The 17,772-nt window shown below is 66.0% G+C and overlaps 1 protein-coding gene across 1 annotated transcript; it reads left to right on the top strand.

Annotated features, from left to right (window-relative positions):
- The first annotated feature begins 3,550 nt into the window (after positions 1-3,550).
- On the top strand, positions 3,551-16,741 carry LOC104568910 (uncharacterized). The gene is made up of 34 exons (XM_088531513.1): positions 3,551-3,641; positions 4,578-4,697; positions 4,771-4,890; positions 4,984-5,211; positions 5,296-5,409; positions 5,492-5,611; positions 5,697-5,822; positions 5,909-6,115; positions 7,118-7,289; positions 7,357-7,525; positions 7,615-7,843; positions 8,017-8,142; positions 8,465-8,680; positions 8,822-9,130; positions 9,367-9,579; positions 9,694-9,893; positions 9,939-10,371; positions 10,711-10,926; positions 11,004-11,242; positions 11,318-11,447; positions 11,681-11,859; positions 11,945-12,131; positions 12,450-12,668; positions 12,843-13,026; positions 13,259-13,460; positions 13,536-13,700; positions 13,919-14,119; positions 14,236-14,779; positions 14,858-14,986; positions 15,105-15,212; positions 15,302-15,538; positions 15,928-16,348; positions 16,458-16,593; positions 16,700-16,741. The coding sequence occupies exons 1-34, from the start codon at positions 3,551-3,553 to the stop codon at positions 16,739-16,741; spliced, it is 6,732 nt and encodes a 2,243-aa protein (XP_088387639.1).
- Positions 16,742-17,772: the final 1,031 nt, after the last annotated feature.

Genomic DNA, 17,772 nt, shown 5'->3' with positions numbered 1-17,772 from the left:
ATTTATCTCACTTGCTGCGGGCCCTGGAAACTTGAGCTGCTCTTGCCGAGGCGGTGATTGTTTCTATTTTCTGCGAGGCCTGGGATTTGCAGGATTAAGCAAGGTGCTCTGGACATGGCACCCACTCCCCGGGGCCCTGCTTTGGGGCAAGGAGCTGCGTTTCGCGCCGGGCCGGGAGCCCCCACAGCGTGGAGCGGCACGTGGGGCTGGCTGAGCCCCAAGCCGCTCGGTGCAGCTTGTGCCACCCGAGGGTTTTGCAATCAGCTGGGTTAGGTGGCGTGATGTCTGGGAAAGGCTCCAGCCTCATCTGCTTCTCATGGCCCCATCGAAGCCTCCCGGAGCAATTGCTTGAGCACTGGACTTTCCCTGTCCCATTCCCATTCTCTGTCTTCTGGTATCTTGGAAGGGGAACAGCAGCCAATGATGGAGCCAGGGACTGCATGGTGCTGACAGACGCGAAGGGGCTGGCTCTGTCCCGCTGCTTCCCGCTGCCTCATCCCATGGCCGAAGGAAGTGACCAGGGGAGCGTGGACTGTGGCCAAAGTCCACAAGCCAGAACACAGCTCAAGGAGTGGCCAGAGCCATGCCCAGTGCCAGAACTGCCATGGGAGCTGGTGTGTCTCCACAGCTCATATCAGTCCCCAGGATGATCCGGGCCAAGTGACGGAGCCCGCCGCACGTTGGCGTGGCCAGGAGGTCTCTCCCACTTTCCGGGAGCAGAGAGCAGGGCATGCGACTGTGCAGCTAGTGCTGCCTCCAGTGCTCGTGCCAGCGAATGTGCAGAGGACTCTTGCAAACGTGCAGAAGGCTGTTGTGGGGCTGCGGTGCTTGCCGCCCCGGCGCTCGGAGCGCGCCGTCCCGCGCGCTCCAGCAGCTGCCAACAATGATGCCCAGGCTGGAGAGCGGCGCCCGCGCGGGGCTGGCGGAGCTCCCGGCCCTGCCGCCCCATCCCTGCGCTCCGCACTGAGCTGATCCGGGTCGGCAGCTCTGCAGGCCGGGAAAGGAGCCGGGGGGAAGCAGGAGAGCACCTGGAAGCAGCAGCTGGAACCCAATGGTTGAGAGGAGGAGCCGAGAGGAGGCAGCTCCTGCTGCAGGACTGGGGTTTGCAAGAGTTCACAAAGGGGGATTTGGGAGAGGAAAAAAAGCTGTCAAGGGCTGTTAGGTGGAGACACCCTGTCTGGCTTGAGAAGCGCCCGTGGCTGGAGCTGGGGAGAGGCGCTGGGATTTGGTGGGCGTTTTCTGAGCCTGCTCCCTGCTCCTCTCCCTCCCTTGCAGCTTTCAGGTTTTCTTTATAGTTTAGTTTGAAGGTCCCTTGGGGAACAAGCAAGGGAGATGATGTGTGGCGCGTAGGCTGCCCTGGGCTTATAGTGCTACATATATACATATGTGTATAGCATATGTATGTATATATATGTAATGATCGCCTGAGAGAAGGGCAGATTGGCCTCTCTTTTATGTCTCCCTGCGCTGCTCGGGGCCAGCGCGGAGGTGACCCTGGGGGTGCTGCCAGGCTGCACCTCGCTCGCCGTGGGTCTGGAGCAACCCGCGTGTGTGAGCTTTTATGGCAAACGCTGGAGCAGGCAACGGGGCAGGCGATGGTGACTCTGGGGCAGTGCTGCGGGTGCAGGAGGGCTCTCGGTGCAGGGCGCTGCATCCTGCAGGTGGCAGGGGCTGCGTGCGGGCAGGGTGGGTGAAAAGTCATGGCCTGGGCAAGCTGGTCCCGGCTCCGGATGGCCCGGGAGCAGCAGCCAAGCACAGGTGCAGCCTTGGAGATGCAGAGGAGGAGACAGACCTGCGGGCTGCAGGAAACCGGAAAGCCGAATTCACTGCAGAAAAGAGAATTCCGGCCAAGGGCGGTTTGGGAGAAGCTGTGAAAGTTCTGGGAGCCTCTCGAGCCAGGCTGATTTCACAAGCCATGGTGAATCAGAGGCTTTTCCTGCGAAGCTACACGTAGCTGGAGCAGAGATGATACAGGCGTACTCGTTGTTTCTTCCGGTATGCCTTATTAAGCAGCTAAAAAAAGGACTGACGTGATGCCCACGAGCAGCTGTGATGCTGCAGCGCTGCTGGGCCTGGCAGCGGCGCTGCTCTGCACGCTGTGGAAAAGGGTGGCTATGGCGTGGGCGACGGCATCTCCCAGTGGGGGTCCTCACCTCCTCCCGCGCCCCCTTGGGTCTCCCGAAAGCTCCTGGTGCCTGGAGAGGAGCGGGACGAGCTGCCGGGCCCGTCCTGCAGCCGTGTGCTGCTCCCCAGCGCTGCGTGGAGCGGAACGGCGGGCAGCTCCGCGGGGACAGGCCCTGGGGGTGCCCCGGGGGCAGACACGGCCGTGCCGGCTGCGGAGCAGGCTGGGTTCTTGGGGCACCCTCACCCCGGCTGTGCCGGTCACAAACAGCGCGCTGGGGTATTGCTGGTACCGTCCCTCCCCTGCGTTCCCGGCCCGCGTCTAGCTGGGACATGTGGGAGGCACAAACACAGGCCTGGAGTTCTTAGAAGATAAGCTGTTTTCTTTTATTATTATTATTATCTTTTAGGCCTGTTTTTTTTGGGTGCCAAGCAGCGGTTTCTGGGCTCCTTTTCCTGACAATTCGCTTGCATCCCGTATTTGATAGCTTTTGCCATCCCTACCGAGGGGAATAAATCAATAGATCGTTCCTGCGGCGTGTTCACAAAGTTGTTGCTCCAGGTGGCCAATCCTCTCTGTATTAAGGGTGTTAATTAGCAGAGAGACTCTCTGGATGAAGTCAAACGGGCTAAGAGGGAGCTGGGAAGTGGATACTGTTTCAACAAGCTCTCCAAACCCCCCATCTTCTGCAAAACGGTGGTGGGAAAAACAGTGGTGTCTGGGGGCACCTGGACACTGCTCTGTCCCGGGGGCTCAATGCCCAGGTTGCTGTCCAGAGGGCTGCCACTTCTCAGGACCACACGTGTCGCCGGGATGCTCCCATAGGGACATCTCCTGCCCAGGACTATGTGTGCCACCGAAATGCTCTCCTGGGGACATCTCCCTCCCTGGCCTCCGGCAGGGATGTGTTTTGGGGTCAGAGTGTGATGCCGTTGGCACGGGAGGGGCTTCCCATCGCACTGCGGGCACCGCATCCTGGGATGAATGAGGGGCATCATGGACTGGGACGTGTCCTCTGGGATGTGTCCTCGGGCCAGCGCTCCGGGCTGCCTAGGGGTCTCACAGCAGCTGGCAGCTCCCTCTGGGCACCCTTGGCTTGGCGACCATGTCCCCGCAGGCTGCGGCGCGGGGGGAGGCTGCTCCTTTCCCAGGCGGCGGCAGGTGCCTTATCCCGCGGCGGGCGCTGCTTTTCCTCCCTTTGTGGCGCTCCGACGCCTCTTTCCCAGCTGCCAAGGCCGCGGGGCAGCGGGGGGGGTGGCCCCGCTCAAGGCCCCGCTGCCCTCCCGCGCATGGCCCCGCGCTGGGCCGGGGACACGTGTGCCCGGTGACGCCACCGGCCCATAAAGGCGGTGGCCGCGGTGCTGCGTTACCCCCCTCCCCGTGCCCTATCTCCCCCCTGCCCCGTACCCCCCCGTCCCCTCCGCCACCATGGGTCGCCCCCCGCCGCTGCTCCTCCTCATCCTCCTCGTCCTCCGTGCCGGGATCCGGATCGCTGCTGGCGCTGGGACCCACCGTGCCTGTGAGATGGGGGCCCCCCCCTTGTGCTGGGGCAGGACGGGGTGTCCCTGAGGGGGTGTGGGGGGCTCTGCTGCTTGGGGGGGCCCGTCCTCCTTCCGTGGGGCTGTAAGGGAGGTTCCTGCCTCCCACAGCCAAATACGGGGACATGGGGGTCCCTTCATGCTCACTGGGGAGCACCTGCCCCCTCAGGGGTCCTAAGGGGCAGGAGGGGTCCCTGCCCAGCCCACAATGGGATCTGGGAGTCCCTGGTTCATGCTGGGGGGTCCCTGCCCCTAGGGATGTGAGGGTCTATTTGGGGGTCCCATCCTTTCCCCAACGGGCTATCGGGGATCCCTGGTCCCTGGGGAAACCCTGTTTTCCCCTCCAATTGGATGTGGGGATCCATAGTCCATGATGGGGGGGTGACCCCAAGGATGTGGGTCACTTTTGAGGGGTCCCCAAGGGGCTATCGGGCTTCTCTGCTCCCTGAGGAAACCCTGTATCCCCCAGTGGGATGTGGGGGGTCCCGGGTCCATGATGGGGGAGTCTCTTCCCTTTGGGGTGTCCCCAAGGGGCTCTTGGGGCTCAGAAACCCTGTCCCCCTCAGTGGGACATACTCTCTTTCCCTTCAGGGGGACCCAATTCTCTTCCTCAAGGGGCCATTGCAGGCGGGGGGGGTCTCTTCTCCCCATATGGGACAAGGGGAGGGGGGATCCTGCCCTTAAGGCATTATTTCCACCTGTGGGGGGAGGGGGGAGAGGCGCGGAGGGTCCTGTCCTCCTGCCTAGGGGGTTCTGCAGCATCCCCTGCCTCGCAGACGCCCAGCTGAGGCCTGGCGCATTCGGCGCACGCTCAGTGGCAGGGGCTGCTGCAGCATTTCATTTTATACATATATGTGTGTGTACATATACAATATGTGTATATTTTTCCCTCCTTTCTTTCCCTGTGTCGCCCGCAGCGCCCGGCGCGCCCTTGTGCGCGGAGCGGCGGCAGGCGGCCTGCGGCGCCCGCTGCGTGCCCGTGCCCTGGCTCTGCGACGGCGCGCGGCAGTGCCCCGGCGGCGCCGACGAGCGCTGCGGTGAGTGCGTCGCCCCAGGGCGCCGGCCGCGGGGACCCGCACAGCACCCAGGGCGCCTGCGCTGTCCCTGCAGAGCTGCCGTGCGGCGGCGACCCGCACGCCTGGCAGTGCGACGATGGGCGCTGCGTCTCCAGCGGCTGGCGCTGCGACGGCACCGCCGACTGCCCCGACGGCTCCGACGAGCGCGACTGCGGTAGGCGCCGCGCGGCGCTATTGTGTTTTTGGCGCGCCTGGGGTTGTGTCTGCAGAAACGAGGGCCGCGCGTCTCTGTGTCCCTCCCACGCAGTGTGCGGGGCCAAGAAGGTGCAGTGCCCTGGCACCCACCACTGCATTCCCCGCTGGGAGCTCTGCGACCGCCACCGCGACTGCGAGGATGGCTGGGACGAGGAGGGCTGCCCGCTGCAGCCCTGCCTGCCAGGGCAGTGGCAGTGCCGCAACCGCCTCTGCGTCATGGACCGCTGGAAGTGCGACGGCGTCGACCACTGCGGAGACTCCTCTGACGAGGACGTCTGCGGTGAGCCATGTCCCCCGCCCTGTTGCGTCGCTCCTTTCTCGATCTGTCTCCTACCCTCAACCCCGCACTGATGCCACCCCGCAGCCCCCTGCCCGCCCGGCATGGTGCGCTGCGACGAGGGCAAGTGCATCCTTGAGGCGCTCATGTGCAACGGCGAGGATGACTGCCTGGACGGCACCGACGAGCCCAGCACCTGCGGTGAGCCCTGGGGCACCCGCTGTCCTCCCCTTCCCTCCACCGCCACCGCAGCTGTCACCACTGCCCCGTCCTTCCCGCGCAGGCCGGAGCTGTTTCGTGCGCAACGGCGGCTGCGCCGAGACCTGCACCGACACGCACTGGGGCGTGCAGTGCTCCTGCGGCGACGGGTGGGCGCTGCGGGCCGACGGGCAGAGCTGCGCCGGTACGGAGCGGGGCGGCACGCGGCAGAGCCGCGCCGGGGCGGACAGTGGGGTGCCAGGAGGGTCAGCGCCACCCCATCCCCACAGACGTGGACGAGTGCGCCCTGCCCTACGGCCCCTGCAGCCAGCTCTGCACCAATGCACCCGGCACCTTCAGCTGCGCCTGCCTCCAGGGCTATGTGCTGCGGCACGGCACCGCCTGCGAGGTGGCAGGTGGGTGTCCCCCAGCACAAGCGACGTGTCCCCCCCCCACCCCAGCGCCATCGCCGGGGCTGACATCCCTCCTCATCTGCCGGCAGACAACACCACGCAGCTCCTGGTGGCCGTGGGGCAGGACCTGGCGCTCCTGGACGTGCGCACGCAAGCCTACCGGCCCTTGCTGGCCACGGGCACGCAGCCCCATGCCCTGGCCTACGACCTACTCCGTGAGACCTTCTACTGGCTCACCGAGGAGGGCGAGATCTGCGTCCGCCTGCCCGGGCAGGAGACACGGACCCTCTACCCAGGTGGGTCCTCCTGGTGCAGCTGGGGTGCCTGGGGAGGGCACCCAGGATCCTTGATCCAGGTGGACTGCCCCAGTGGACCTGGGATGCCTGGGGAGGGCACCCAAGACCTTCTACCCAGGTGGGTCCTCCTGATGGAGATAGGGTGCCTGGGGAAGGCTCCTGGACCTTCTGCCCAGGTGTGTCCTCCTGATGGAGATGAGACACCCGGGGAAGGCACCCAGGACCTTCTATCCAGGTAGGTTGTCCCAGTGGAGCTAGGACACCTGAGGAGGGCACCTAGGACGTTGTACCCACATGGGTCCTCCTGGTGCAGCTGGGACACCTGTGGAGGCCTCCTGGAAACTTCTACCCAGGGGTGTCCTCCTGGTGGAGCAGGGGTACCCAGGGAGGGCACCTGGGCCCTTGACCCAGGCATGTTGTCCCAGTGGATCTGGGGTGCCCAGGGAGGATGTCCAGGACCTTCTACCGAGGTGGGTCTTCCTGGAGCTTGGGAGGACACCCCAGACCTTCTACTCAGGTGGGTGCTCCTGGTGGAGCTGGAGTGTCTGGAAAGGGCATCCAGGACCCTTGACACAGGTAGGTCTTCCTTGTGAAGCTATGGTATCCAGAAAGGGCACCCAGGATCTTCTACCCAGGTGGGTCATCCTGGTGGAGCTGGGCTACCTGGGGACGGCTCCTGGACCTTCTACCCGGGTGGATCCCACAGTGAAGCTGGGACACCCGAGCAGGACACCTGGACCATCATCCCAGGTGGGTTGTCCCAGTGGAGCCAGGGTGCCTGGGGAGGATGCCCAGGACCTTCTATGCAGGTGGGACCACAGTAAAACTGGGGTCCCCGGAGAGGACAGCTGGACCCTCTACCCAGGTAGGTCCCTCTAATGAAGCTGGGATGGCCAGGGAGGGCACACAGGGCCCTCTGTGCAGGTGGGTCTCGCAGCTGAGCAGGGCCATGGTGAAGCTCTCGCTGCTGTCTGGGTGGTGCTCACCGCGCGGTGCCCACAGATGCCGGCGAAGTGAACAGCATCTCGGTGGACTGGTTCACGGGGCAGCTCTACTGGGCCAGCAGCCATCCCAGCGCTGCCATCCGTGCGGGGCTGGGTGATGGCCGCGGCTATGTGACGGTGCTGGGCAAGGATGTGGCCCCCGAGCAGCTGGTGGTGCACCCGGCCGGCAGGTGAGACTCATCCCGAGACGGGGGCACCGGGACCGTGGCGAGCCCAGGTGCTCACTGCTTGCCCCAGGTCCCTCTATTGGGTGAACCGTGGCCAGAGGGGCCGGACGGTCATCGCCACGGCTGGCATGGACGGCTCGGACCGGCGGGAGCTCATGGTAGTGTCCATGGAGGAGCCGGTGGGCCTGACCTTGGACCAGGCCGCCGGCAGGCTCTACTGGATCAGCGAGTACAAGGAGGTGGGTGAAGGACACCAGTGGGTCTCTGCCCTGCTGCAGGGCAGCCATGGGGTGGCAGCGAGCGGCGCGCTCACCGCGTCTCGCCGCAGTCCATCGAGGCACTGCGGGTGGATGGCAGCGGGCGGCACTCCTTCCCCGCCGTGCTGCGGAGCCACGCGGAGCCGCTGGGCCTGGCCGCCTTCGAGAGCCGCTTCTTCTGGGCCGACGGCAGCGCCGAGCTCGTGTCGGCACCCCAGGCTGCCCCCCGCGATCAGGCTGTGCTGCTCCGCGCACCTGTCTCCGCCTTCACGGTGCTGCATGCGCTGCAGCAGCCTCCTCGTGAGTACCACGCGCTCCCACGGGACCCCAGCGCTGTGGAGGTGCTGGGTGCCCCTGGGGGACCTCCTGGCCACCTGGCGAGAGCTCCTGTGCCACTGGGGACGCCCGGGCTCGTCAGAAGGTTGCTGAGCCCCAGTGGCAGGGGGCGACACCGGTGACTTGCTTCCTGCCAGGGGACACGGCCGCGTGCGCGCCGGGGCTGTGCAGCCACCTCTGCCTCCTGTCGCCTGTGCACCCGCAGGGCTACCAGTGTGCCTGTCCCGAGGGGCTCTACCTCCTGCCCTCGGGGATGTGCGCGGGTGAGTGGGGCTGCTGGGGCAGGCCGCGTCCCTCACCAGCTCTACACCACCACCACACTCCTTGGCCTGGGTCTGTGATGGGGACACGGCCCTGCGGGTTGGAGATTGGTTCCTAGGGCTTGAGGCTTGCCCCGGCTAGTACTGGGAGCTGTGCCCTGTGCGGTGAAACTCTCAGGCTGGGTGAGGTGTGAGCAGGTGCCCTCTGCTCCCCGATGAACCCTGGGGGTAAGGAGGAGGCTACATGGGAGTGGATGCTCCCTGGGCAGCGCAGCAGCGTGGCCCTGACGGGCCTCATCTCCTGTGTGGCCCTGTCCCCCTGCAGCGCTGTCTATCATGTACGCGGAGCAGAAGAGCATCTCCCTGGTGCAGGTGGGCCCCGGGGCCCACAGCCGGCTGGTGCAGAGGTGGCCGGAGGCCCTGCACCTGCAGGACGTGGACTGGCAGAGGTCGGTGCTCTACGGGACGGATGACAGCGGGATGCTGCTGCGCATCGTGGGGCACCCGGGCAGGAGAGAGGCCATCCCGACTACACTGCCAGGTGAGACCCTGCAGGACGGCGAAGAAAGAGCCCTGGGTCGTGCAAGCCCTCCTGGCGGTCCGAGGGGCATGGGGACCCATGGCTGGGCAGCGGGGCCGTGGGACATCCCCATAACTGCTCATGTGCCTGCTGCCCGCTCAGTTTGCTCTGCCCGCGTGGACATCCGCTCGGGGGACCTCTACTGGCTGGCGTGTAACCGGAGGGACATCGGCGTGTGCCGGGCGCCCGGCATGGCCCCGCGCGTGCTGCTCCGTGCCCGCGGCAGCGTCCAGCACCTCTTCGTGGACGGGCAGCGCGGCGCTCTGTACTGGCTGGCACCGGGACAGCCCCTGCAGCAGCTCAGCCTGGCCGGCGGCGCACCGCAGGCTGCCTACAACGAGAGCTGGCCCGGGGGGCTGCCTGCTGCCATGGACAGCAGGGCCTTCACCTTGCTCTGGAGCTCGTCCTCAGGTGAGCAGAGGTGTCACTGCGTGGGCAGGATGGCCCAGCCTGTGCGCGGTGGGTCCTGGCCCAGGCGGAGGGCGGGTGATGAGGTCCAATGCCCCAGGTGGAGCCCATGGGTGCTCCACCAGGGATGGGCTGCTGGCACCCCTCAGCCCTGGCCTCCCTCCCGTTGTGGGGGAAATTCGGTGGGCCAAGAAGGCGGCCTATGAGCCCTGGGTCAGCAGCATCCCTCTGCGTGGCAGGCCTGCAGGCACTGAGCCTGCTCAAGAAGCAAGCAGCCACCCTGGCGCCCACCTGGCCCCATGGCCTCGTGGCCGCCTACGAGCCCTACGTGGTGTCGAGCAACGGGACGGCTCTGCTGCTGTGGGACCGGAGGACGCTAGCCCTCATGCTCTCCATGCCAGCGGTGGACGTGCGCGGAGTGGTGACCTTCGTGGGCACGGAGCTGCAGGCTAGTAAGTACACTGGTGGCACCGTACCTGGTGTCAGTGCCGTCGGTGCCCTTAGAATGGGCCAGGACACCTGGGCTGGGGCGGGTGCAGGGCATTTATGGGGTGCTCTTGTTTCAGCACCAGTGCCGCTGCCAGCACCAACAAGCAAGGAGTCTGCCCTGCCCCTCCCTCCCTTCATGGCCACCAGTGCCACAACGACCATCAGCACCACAACGACCACCAGCACCTCTCGCCCCACCACCTCCACCACAAGGCCTGCGTCAAGCAGGACTACCACCATGCCAACCAGTAAGGCCACCGTGACACCAAACACCACTGTCCGGCCCGCACTGACCTCTGTGCCCAGCACCACCACCACCCAGTCCACGTCAACCAAGAGCATCGCTGCGGCAACTACGACAACCGCCCGACTCGCTGCCTGGCCAACACCAACCAAGACCACCTCCGCACGGACATCTAAGACCACTCCTACACAGCCAACCACCGCGGCCACCACCACCACCACCACCACCACCACCACCACCACTGCTCGGCCTTCCCCAGCCACGACCAAGAGGCCAACAGCCACCACCCAGCGCATGACCAGCTCCGTGCATGCTGCGCCCTCCACGCCCAGCCTCTCCCCCAGACCTGCGCAGCCCTCCAGCCCCGTGCCCCGGCTGTCCTGTCCCCGCACGCATGTGCTCTGCCGCGATGGCACTGAGTGCGTGGCCCAGGAGTACGTGTGTGACGGGGAGAAGGACTGCGTGGATGGCTCCGATGAGGATGGCTGTGCCCAGCTCTGTGACACCCCAGGTAGGAGCTGCTCTCTGCTTGATGGATGGCCCCAGGCTGGGGCTTCTGGCTGCTTCCTGATGGGGTTGGAGGGAGGGGACCTGGGAAAGTCTGTGTCCTGGTCCTGTGCTGTGGCTTCTGGTTGCTTCCTGGTGCGGTTGGAGGGATGGAGGATGTGGAAGACCAGCTGCTGCATGGAGGGACCTAGGTGTAGCTGGGACTGCTGGGAACGCCCTGTCTAGGAGGGACCAAACCTTGGCCCGGTGGAGTGGGGCTATTCCAGGGCACTGGGGGTGGCAGGGCTGAACATTACATCTGCCCGCTCCAGGCTCATCATGGTTCCTTGTTTCCCACCTCCAGGATCCTTCCGCTGTTCCAACGGGGCCATGTGTGTGAGGCCCGAGGAGCGCTGCGATGGGCTGCCGCAGTGCCCCGATGCCTCAGACGAGGCGGGTTGCTGGCACCCCACATCTGAGTGCGCCCGGCGCTGTGACGGCAACTTCCGCTGCGTCCCCGAGAGCTGGCTCTGTGACGGCCACGCCGACTGCCTGGACGGCGCCGACGAGCAGGGCTGCGGTGAGAGCCCGGCGGCCACGCGCCGCGAGCGTGGGCACTGCAGGGCGCACCGTGCTCAGTGCCGTCTCTGCTCACAGTGTCCCAGGAGTGCAGCCTGGCCGAGTTCCCCTGCCGGAGCGGCCAGTGCGTGGCCGCCTCGCTGCGCTGCGACGGCGACCATGACTGTCGGGACGGCTCCGACGAGGAGGGCTGCGCCGTGCCGCCACCCCTGCTGTGCCGCCCAGGGGAGCTGCCGTGTCCTCGCAGCGGCGAGTGCGTGCCGGAGGCCTGGCGCTGCGACGGGGACCCTGACTGCAGGGACGGCACCGATGAGGAGGTGCATGAGGCTGGCGGGTGCCTCTTGCGTCCCCCTCCATCCCCATAGGGCACTGCTCAACCCACACTCTTGCAGGGCTGCCCTGGCGAGGAAGGACCGTGCAGGGAGCAGCAGTGGGGCTGCTCCAGTGGCCACTGGTGCATCCCCAATGCCTGGCGCTGCGATGGAGAGGGCGACTGTGCGGACGGCAGCGACGAGGATGGCTGTGAGCACCGTCCCACACATCCCCTTTGCGTCATCTCCTACCTGGGGAGGTTCTCGGCATCCATGGTGGCTCCAGACCCATTGGCCTCATGAGGCTGCTGCCACCTGGTGCTTGAGGAGCCTGGAGCCAGGCTGGGCTTTGCCGTCACTTGCACGTGTGAGAGGAAACAAGCCCAGCGCTAGAAGAAGATGGATGAGTTTCCAGAGCTCCTTCCAGCCCTGTGTCCCCTGCAGGCCAGCCTGCTCCCTGCCAGAGCCACGAGTATCCGTGTGGGCTGGGGACCTGCTTGAATTTATCCTTGGTGTGCAACGGTCATCGGGACTGCGCGGATGGCTCGGACGAGGGGGGAAGCTGCTTGGTGCCCTGCCAGCTGCTCTGCTCCCAGCTCTGCTACCACTCTCCCCAGGGCCCGGTGAGTGCCAGGAGCCATGGCTAGCTGTGGGGTGGGGGAGCATTATGCCCCATGGGGCACACACTGAGAGCCCCTCTCCCCACAGAGGTGCCAGTGCAGCCCGGGCTATCGGCTGGCGGGGGACGGCGTGTCCTGCATGGACGTGGATGAATGCAAGGAACAGAAGGAGGGGCCCTGCAGCCAGACCTGCCTCAACGCCCCAGGCAGCTACAGCTGTGCCTGCCTCCCCGGCTACCTGCTGGAGCCTGATGGCCGTGGCTGCAAACTCACCGGTGAGCCCAGACCTGTCTGTGCAGGGCAGGACGGGTGGTCCTGGCACTTCAGGGGACATCTGGCAGGTACCTGCTGCCCATGGGGAGCTCTGCAGCCCACCAAACGGCCCTGCTCCTCTGCCTTGTGGCCTCCTGGGCCGTGCTCTGCAGGGAGTTGCCACTTGCCAGCCCGCAGCCAGTGGCAAGATCTGCCCCCACTCAGTTGTGTGGTAGGATCAGGTCCCACCAGGCGGCAGTGCTCCCTGTGCCTGCGCGCAGGGACGGTGAGGCTGCTGGCAGGGAGTGGGACCTGAGCAAGGGAGGTCTGTGTTGCCGCAGGACCGGAGCCCACATTGCTGGTGGCCGTGCAGTCCGAGGTGCTGTCCTACGGGCTGCGGAGCGGGCACGAGGAGGTGCTGCTGGCCACCGACAAGGAGCGCGTCATCTTCTCCCTCGACTATGACCCGGTGGAAAGGAAGATTTTCTGGCTGGACCTGGGCACGGAGAGCATCCGCTGGCAGGGCCTCGACTCGGGCAAGAAGGGCACGCTGGTGAAAGGTGGGCTTCAAGGAGGCGAGGGGAGCAGGGCTGGAATCTCCGTGTGCAAGCAGCCTCCAGGTTCCAGGCTCTGAGTGGAAGGATGCAGACAGGAGCAAAGCTGGGAGAAGCTACGGGGGTGGCAAGGACCTGGGAGCATCCTGCCAGGGTGCGCTGAGGTCTGGGGCTCTGCAGGTGTGAGATCGGACTGCATCGCTGTGGACTGGGTGGGCAGGAACCTGTACTGGACGGACGGGGCAGCAGGACAAGTGTTGGCCACACGCCTGGGGGCTGCCTGGCGAGGGGTCCCCGAGCACACCGTCGTGCTGGACGGAGACCTGGACCGGCCCCACTCCCTGGCGCTCCAGCCTCTGGCAGGGTAAGACGAGGCTGAGAGGATGCAGGGGTCTCCTCGCCACCTCCGCTGGGCCAGTCTTCCCTGTGGAGCCAGGCTGAAGGAGAGGTGGAATGGCCTCCTCTGCGCTATATACTGGGGAAGAAGGAGCATGTGGCTGCCCAAGGCAGGGCCCGCGGCGTGTCCGTGTTTGTGTGGGGCAAATGGGGCGATGCTGTGTCAGGTCCTCAGGCTAGCACTGCTCGCCTCCATGCAGGCTGCTGTACTGGTCGGAGGTGGGGAGGCACCCACGGCTCATGGAGGCCACCATGGATGGGAGCCGTCAGCATACACTGCTGGACCGAGGGCTGGGCTGGCCCACCGCTCTGGCCCTCGACCTGCCCACCTGGAGGATCTTCTGGCTGGATGAGAAGCTGGGCAGCCTTGGCTCGGCACACCTGGATGGCACCGGCGTGAAGGTGTGTGCGGGGGGCACTCCAGGCACGGGGTGGTGGGGACATCAGGGCCAGGGCTCACGGCCTGCCCACGCACAGGCGCTGGCGCTGAGCTGGGTGCGGAGCCCCTTTGCGGCGGCTGTGTGCGAGGGAGAGCTGTACTGGTTGGAGAGGAGCGCGTGGGCGGTGCAGCGCGTCGACAAGGCCACGGGCAAGAACAGGACTGTGGTGCTCAAGCGACACGGGCAGCCCCATGGCCTCCAGGTACCTGGGGGTGCCCCACGGCTCACCTGGCACCTGCCATCCCCTGTGTGCAGAGCTGCCTCCTCATCCTTGGGGTCCTTGAGCAGCATCCCCGTGGTCCAGAGTCTGGTGTTACTGGTGTCTCTCCATCTCACCTTAAGCTGGGCCATGCTGGGGCCTGAGGAGGCCTGCGCGGTGCCAGGCAGGCCCAGCCCTTCTGACCCTGTCCCTGCCCGCAGGTGATGCACCCAGTGCTGCGACCGAACTCCTCCAGCCCGTGCGCGGCGCGCGGCTGCTCCCACCTGTGCCTGCTGAGCGGCCGGCACAGCGGACAGTGCCGCTGCCCCGCCGGGCTGACGCTGGCCGCCGACGAGACCACCTGCCTGCCGCTGCGCGACTCGGCCTTCGCCCTTCTGGTGGCCCCGGCAGCTGTGACCCAGGCACTGCCTCGTCCCCTGAAGCCACATTCAGGCTCTGCTTTCCCAGCTGCTCTCGGGCAAGCTGTGCTTGGAAGAGGATGGTGCCCATCCCACTGCCAACTCTTCTCCCCACCCAGGTCTACCTGAAGGACCTACCGTCAACGGCTGGTGCCCAGGGCCTCCCCCCACACCGAGCCCTCCCCTTGGCCAAGGTGAGCCGGTTGACTGCCATCGACTATGCCGTGAAGGACAAGAGCCTCTACTTCGCGGAGGCGGGTGGCAGCTCTATCAGGCTGCTGCGCCTGAAGGACTCGGGCCGACTCTCCTGGAAGCGAGCGGTGGCCCTGGAGGGCACAGTGCTGTCCCTGGCGCTGGACTGGCCCAGTGGCAACCTCTACTGGATCGGGGGGCAGCCAGCGCGGCTCAGCGTGGCAGCTCCCGGCGGCCGCTGGCGCCTGGCACTGCTGAGCCGAGGGCTGCAGGGTGCTGGCGGGCTGGCGCTCTGCCCCCGTGCTGCCACCATGTGCTTCGTGTCGGCAGCGGGCAAGCGCGGGCCGGGCACCGCCGTGGAGTGCGCCGCCATGGACGGCAGTGACCGCAGGGCGGTCTGGAGGAGGCCGCTCGATCCCACCGGCCTCGCCTGCGGAGACGCCGGCACCCGCCTCTACTGGGCAGAGCGGGGTGAGCGCGGGGCCCGCTGGGAGCACCTGCAGGGTGTCCGTGTGGGTGCCCCACTCCTCTAACGCCTTCTCCCTGCAGAGAGGGGAGTGATCAACAGCGTGGAGCTGGACGGCTCCCACTTCCGCGTGGTGCGGGAAGGGCTGCATGGCCTCGCGCTCTTTGCCATCGGAGAAGGCTTCCTGCTCTGGACCACGGCGCCCACCAATGGTGAGCCTCAAGGTTGGGTGCTGCTCTCCCTGATGGTCCTGGCCATCTCACAGCCCCACAGGGACCATCACCTCCCACGGGCGGAGATGGGGACGTGGTGGCCCTCGCATGTCTCCAGGCTCCACCAAGGTGTGGCACAGCCGGCTGGAGCGGGCCGAGAGCTGGTGGTTCCCTGTGGAGCAGGAACTGCTGGCTGTGAGGATCTACAGCCCCTTCTCGCAGGGAGGTGGGTCTGCGGCTGCTGCGGCGAGGGTCACGCCAGGCACAACAAGCCTGTCCCTGCAGAGTCCCTGCAAACTCGTGCTGTCCCGGCAGGCACCCATGGCTGCGCGGAGGGCAACGGGGGCTGCGCGCAGCTCTGCCTGCCCAACGCCGCAGGGCGGCAGTGCCGCTGCTCGCACGGCTACCGCCTGGTGCGCGGCGCTGAGTGCGTGCCGGCGCCGCCGTGCCCGGCCCCGCTGCAGCCCTGCCGCGACCAGCAGGGCTGCTTCTCTGGGGAGCAGACCTGCGATGGGCACCCCGACTGTGCTGACAGCTCTGACGAGCTGGGCTGTGAGTACCTGCCGTGCTGGTGGCGTGCGGGACCCTGGAGGAGCACAGCAAAGCTGGCCCAGGCTGGGATGGGAAGCCCATCGTTGAGGAGGCTGGCCCAGGTTGAGCAGGGGAGCCCACCATGAAGTAGGCTCGCTTGACCTGGCCCAGATTGGGAATGGGAACCCACCACCCCAGGAACTTGTCCAATCTGGCCCAGGTTGGGAGTGGGAACCCACCATTGAGGAGGATGGTCCAGCTTGGGAATGGAACCCAACATCCTTGAGGCTTGTCCAGGCTGGGCCAGGTTGGGAAGGGGAAGCCACCATCGCAGAAGCTTGTCCATTCTGGCCCAGGCAGGGAAGGGGAGCCCAGCTTAGGGCTCCACTGAGCTGTCTGCATCCCTGCAGGCCCCTCTGCAGCGGTGGAGAGGCAGCTTCCCACAGCAGCCCCACGGCCAGGGGCACCCCGCATGGAAGGAAAGGAGACACCAGCCTTGCCTCCAGCTAGATCCAGTGCTCGACCGTCTGGCCCCAGCCCGCCGGCAGTGCCGAACCCCCAGGAACCCTTCCTGGCGCCCCCGAGCACCGAGGAGGTGCTGGGTGCCGTGCCGTGCAGCAGCGAGACGTGCAACCTGCGTGGGGAATGTGCCGTCGAGGCCGGGCGGGTGACCTGCCACTGCGCACTGGGCTACCGCGGTGACTACTGCGAGGAGGCAGAGGTGCAGCCCGTGGCGGGTCCCATTGCCCTGGGGGTGGCCGTGCTCCTGCTGGTCAGCGCCGCCTCCGTGGGGGCCCTGGCCTACATGAGGAGGAGGGACAGCCGGAGGAGGTGAGCTCTGAGACTGGCCCAGCCTGGGCTGGGAGATGGAGAGGGATGGGGACCTTGGGGGTCTGCCCCATCTCCACGAGACGCCATCAGGGGACCTGCCTCTCCCCAGGACCTCCAGCACCGCCTCCACCCGAGTGCTGACCCTGTACCACCGCGAGAGTGACCCTGAGGAGGAAGATGAGGAGGAGGAAGAGCTTCCCCCCAAGAGTGACACCTTTGTGAACGAAGCTTATGATGGGAAGGAGGTGAGCAGCCCTCGGGCAATGTCCTGGTGCTGGAGCAGGTGAGGTGTGGGGCCTGGGGAGGCCAGCTCAACCCCAGCCCTGACGCACCTCTCTGTGGTCTTTGCAGGAGCTGCCAGCCCCACTGGGGAAGGGACCATCTGGCTCCTGAGGCCGCTATTTCCATAAAGGAACGTTGTGCAGCATCTCTGGTGCCGTGGTGTTGTGCGTCCAGCCTGGGGAGGATGGGGCTTACGGGTCAGTTTGCCCTTCCCACGCCTCCAAGCTCCGGGAAACCTAGAGGCCAGAGCAAAACAGTTTTAGGAGGTCTTTCAGGAGGTCTCGAGTGCCAGCACCTTCTCTGAGCAGCCCAAACCCGGCACTCTGCTGCAGGGGACACACCAAAGGTATCTCCGTCCATGGTCCCCCTGCATCCAGGCCTAGCTTGCTGAATAGGGTGCTCTGGGTGCCAGAAATCTGGCCCAGCAGCTCCCACAGAGTGGGAAGTCAGCAAAAGGCATGATGAATTGGCTGGGAGCTGCCACATGCCACATGGATCTGTCCAGCTTGCCCTTGCCTCTGGGTCAGGACTGACGGCCAGACTAGGATAGGTCACAGTGCTGGTCATAGCAGCGTCCTCCCAGGCAGCAGTATGACCTGTCCTAGCTGTGGCCATCGGACCTGACCAAGAAGCTTCCTGTTATCAGCCACATCCCCAGCAGCTGGATGCACTCCTGCTCCGGTTCCCTTGGGAAGGCTGCGTTGAGATGGCTGCCAGTCCCAGAGCTCTTGGAGCAGTGGGGGTCCTGGTGTCCCCAACAGCAAGGTGTCCCTCAGGAAAAGCTGGCAGGAGGGAAAAGCAAGGTGTCCCCTAGGAAAAGCCTGTGTTTTTTCCGCTCCGCAGTGGTTTTATAGCCCGCTCTGCTCTCTAGGTGTCCCTTGGAAACCCGCAAGACCAGTTTTACTGCCTCGCAGGGGGAAGTGCGGGTTATTTTTCTCTGCCTCTGTGCTCCCTGAAAACTCTATGCTCGAGGAAGGAGAAACCTCCCGGGCTGACGGCAACTGACCGTGCAGGGAAGAGCCCTTGAGGAAGGTGCTACGGCAGCCCCAGCCCCTCGCAGGCCTTTCTGCCCGGGGAAGCGCGGGGCGCTCGCGTGTCCGTGCCCACCACCCTCTCTCCAGTCCAGCTGCCGGGCCGCCCCG

This window comes from Tinamus guttatus, unplaced genomic scaffold, assembly GCF_059628265.1.
Source record: "Tinamus guttatus ecotype Peru unplaced genomic scaffold, ASM5962826v1 Tinamus_guttatus_pri_ptg000423l, whole genome shotgun sequence".
In the NCBI taxonomy this organism is placed as follows: Eukaryota; Metazoa; Chordata; class Aves; order Tinamiformes; family Tinamidae; genus Tinamus; species Tinamus guttatus.
This window is presented reverse-complemented; position numbering and strand designations above follow the sequence as displayed.

Bases quoted from the DNA above. Each gene is read 5' to 3' on its own strand.
- LOC104568910 (XM_088531513.1), top strand. From the start codon at position 3,551: ATGGGTCGCCCCCCGCCGCTGCTCCTCCTCATCCTCCTCGTCCTCCGT. The intron at 4,698-4,770 runs GTGAGTGCGTCG...CTGTCCCTGCAG, and splicing joins CGGCGCCGACGAGCGCTGCG to AGCTGCCGTGCGGCGGCGAC. The intron at 16,594-16,699 runs GTGAGCAGCCCT...TGGTCTTTGCAG, and splicing joins AAGCTTATGATGGGAAGGAG to GAGCTGCCAGCCCCACTGGG.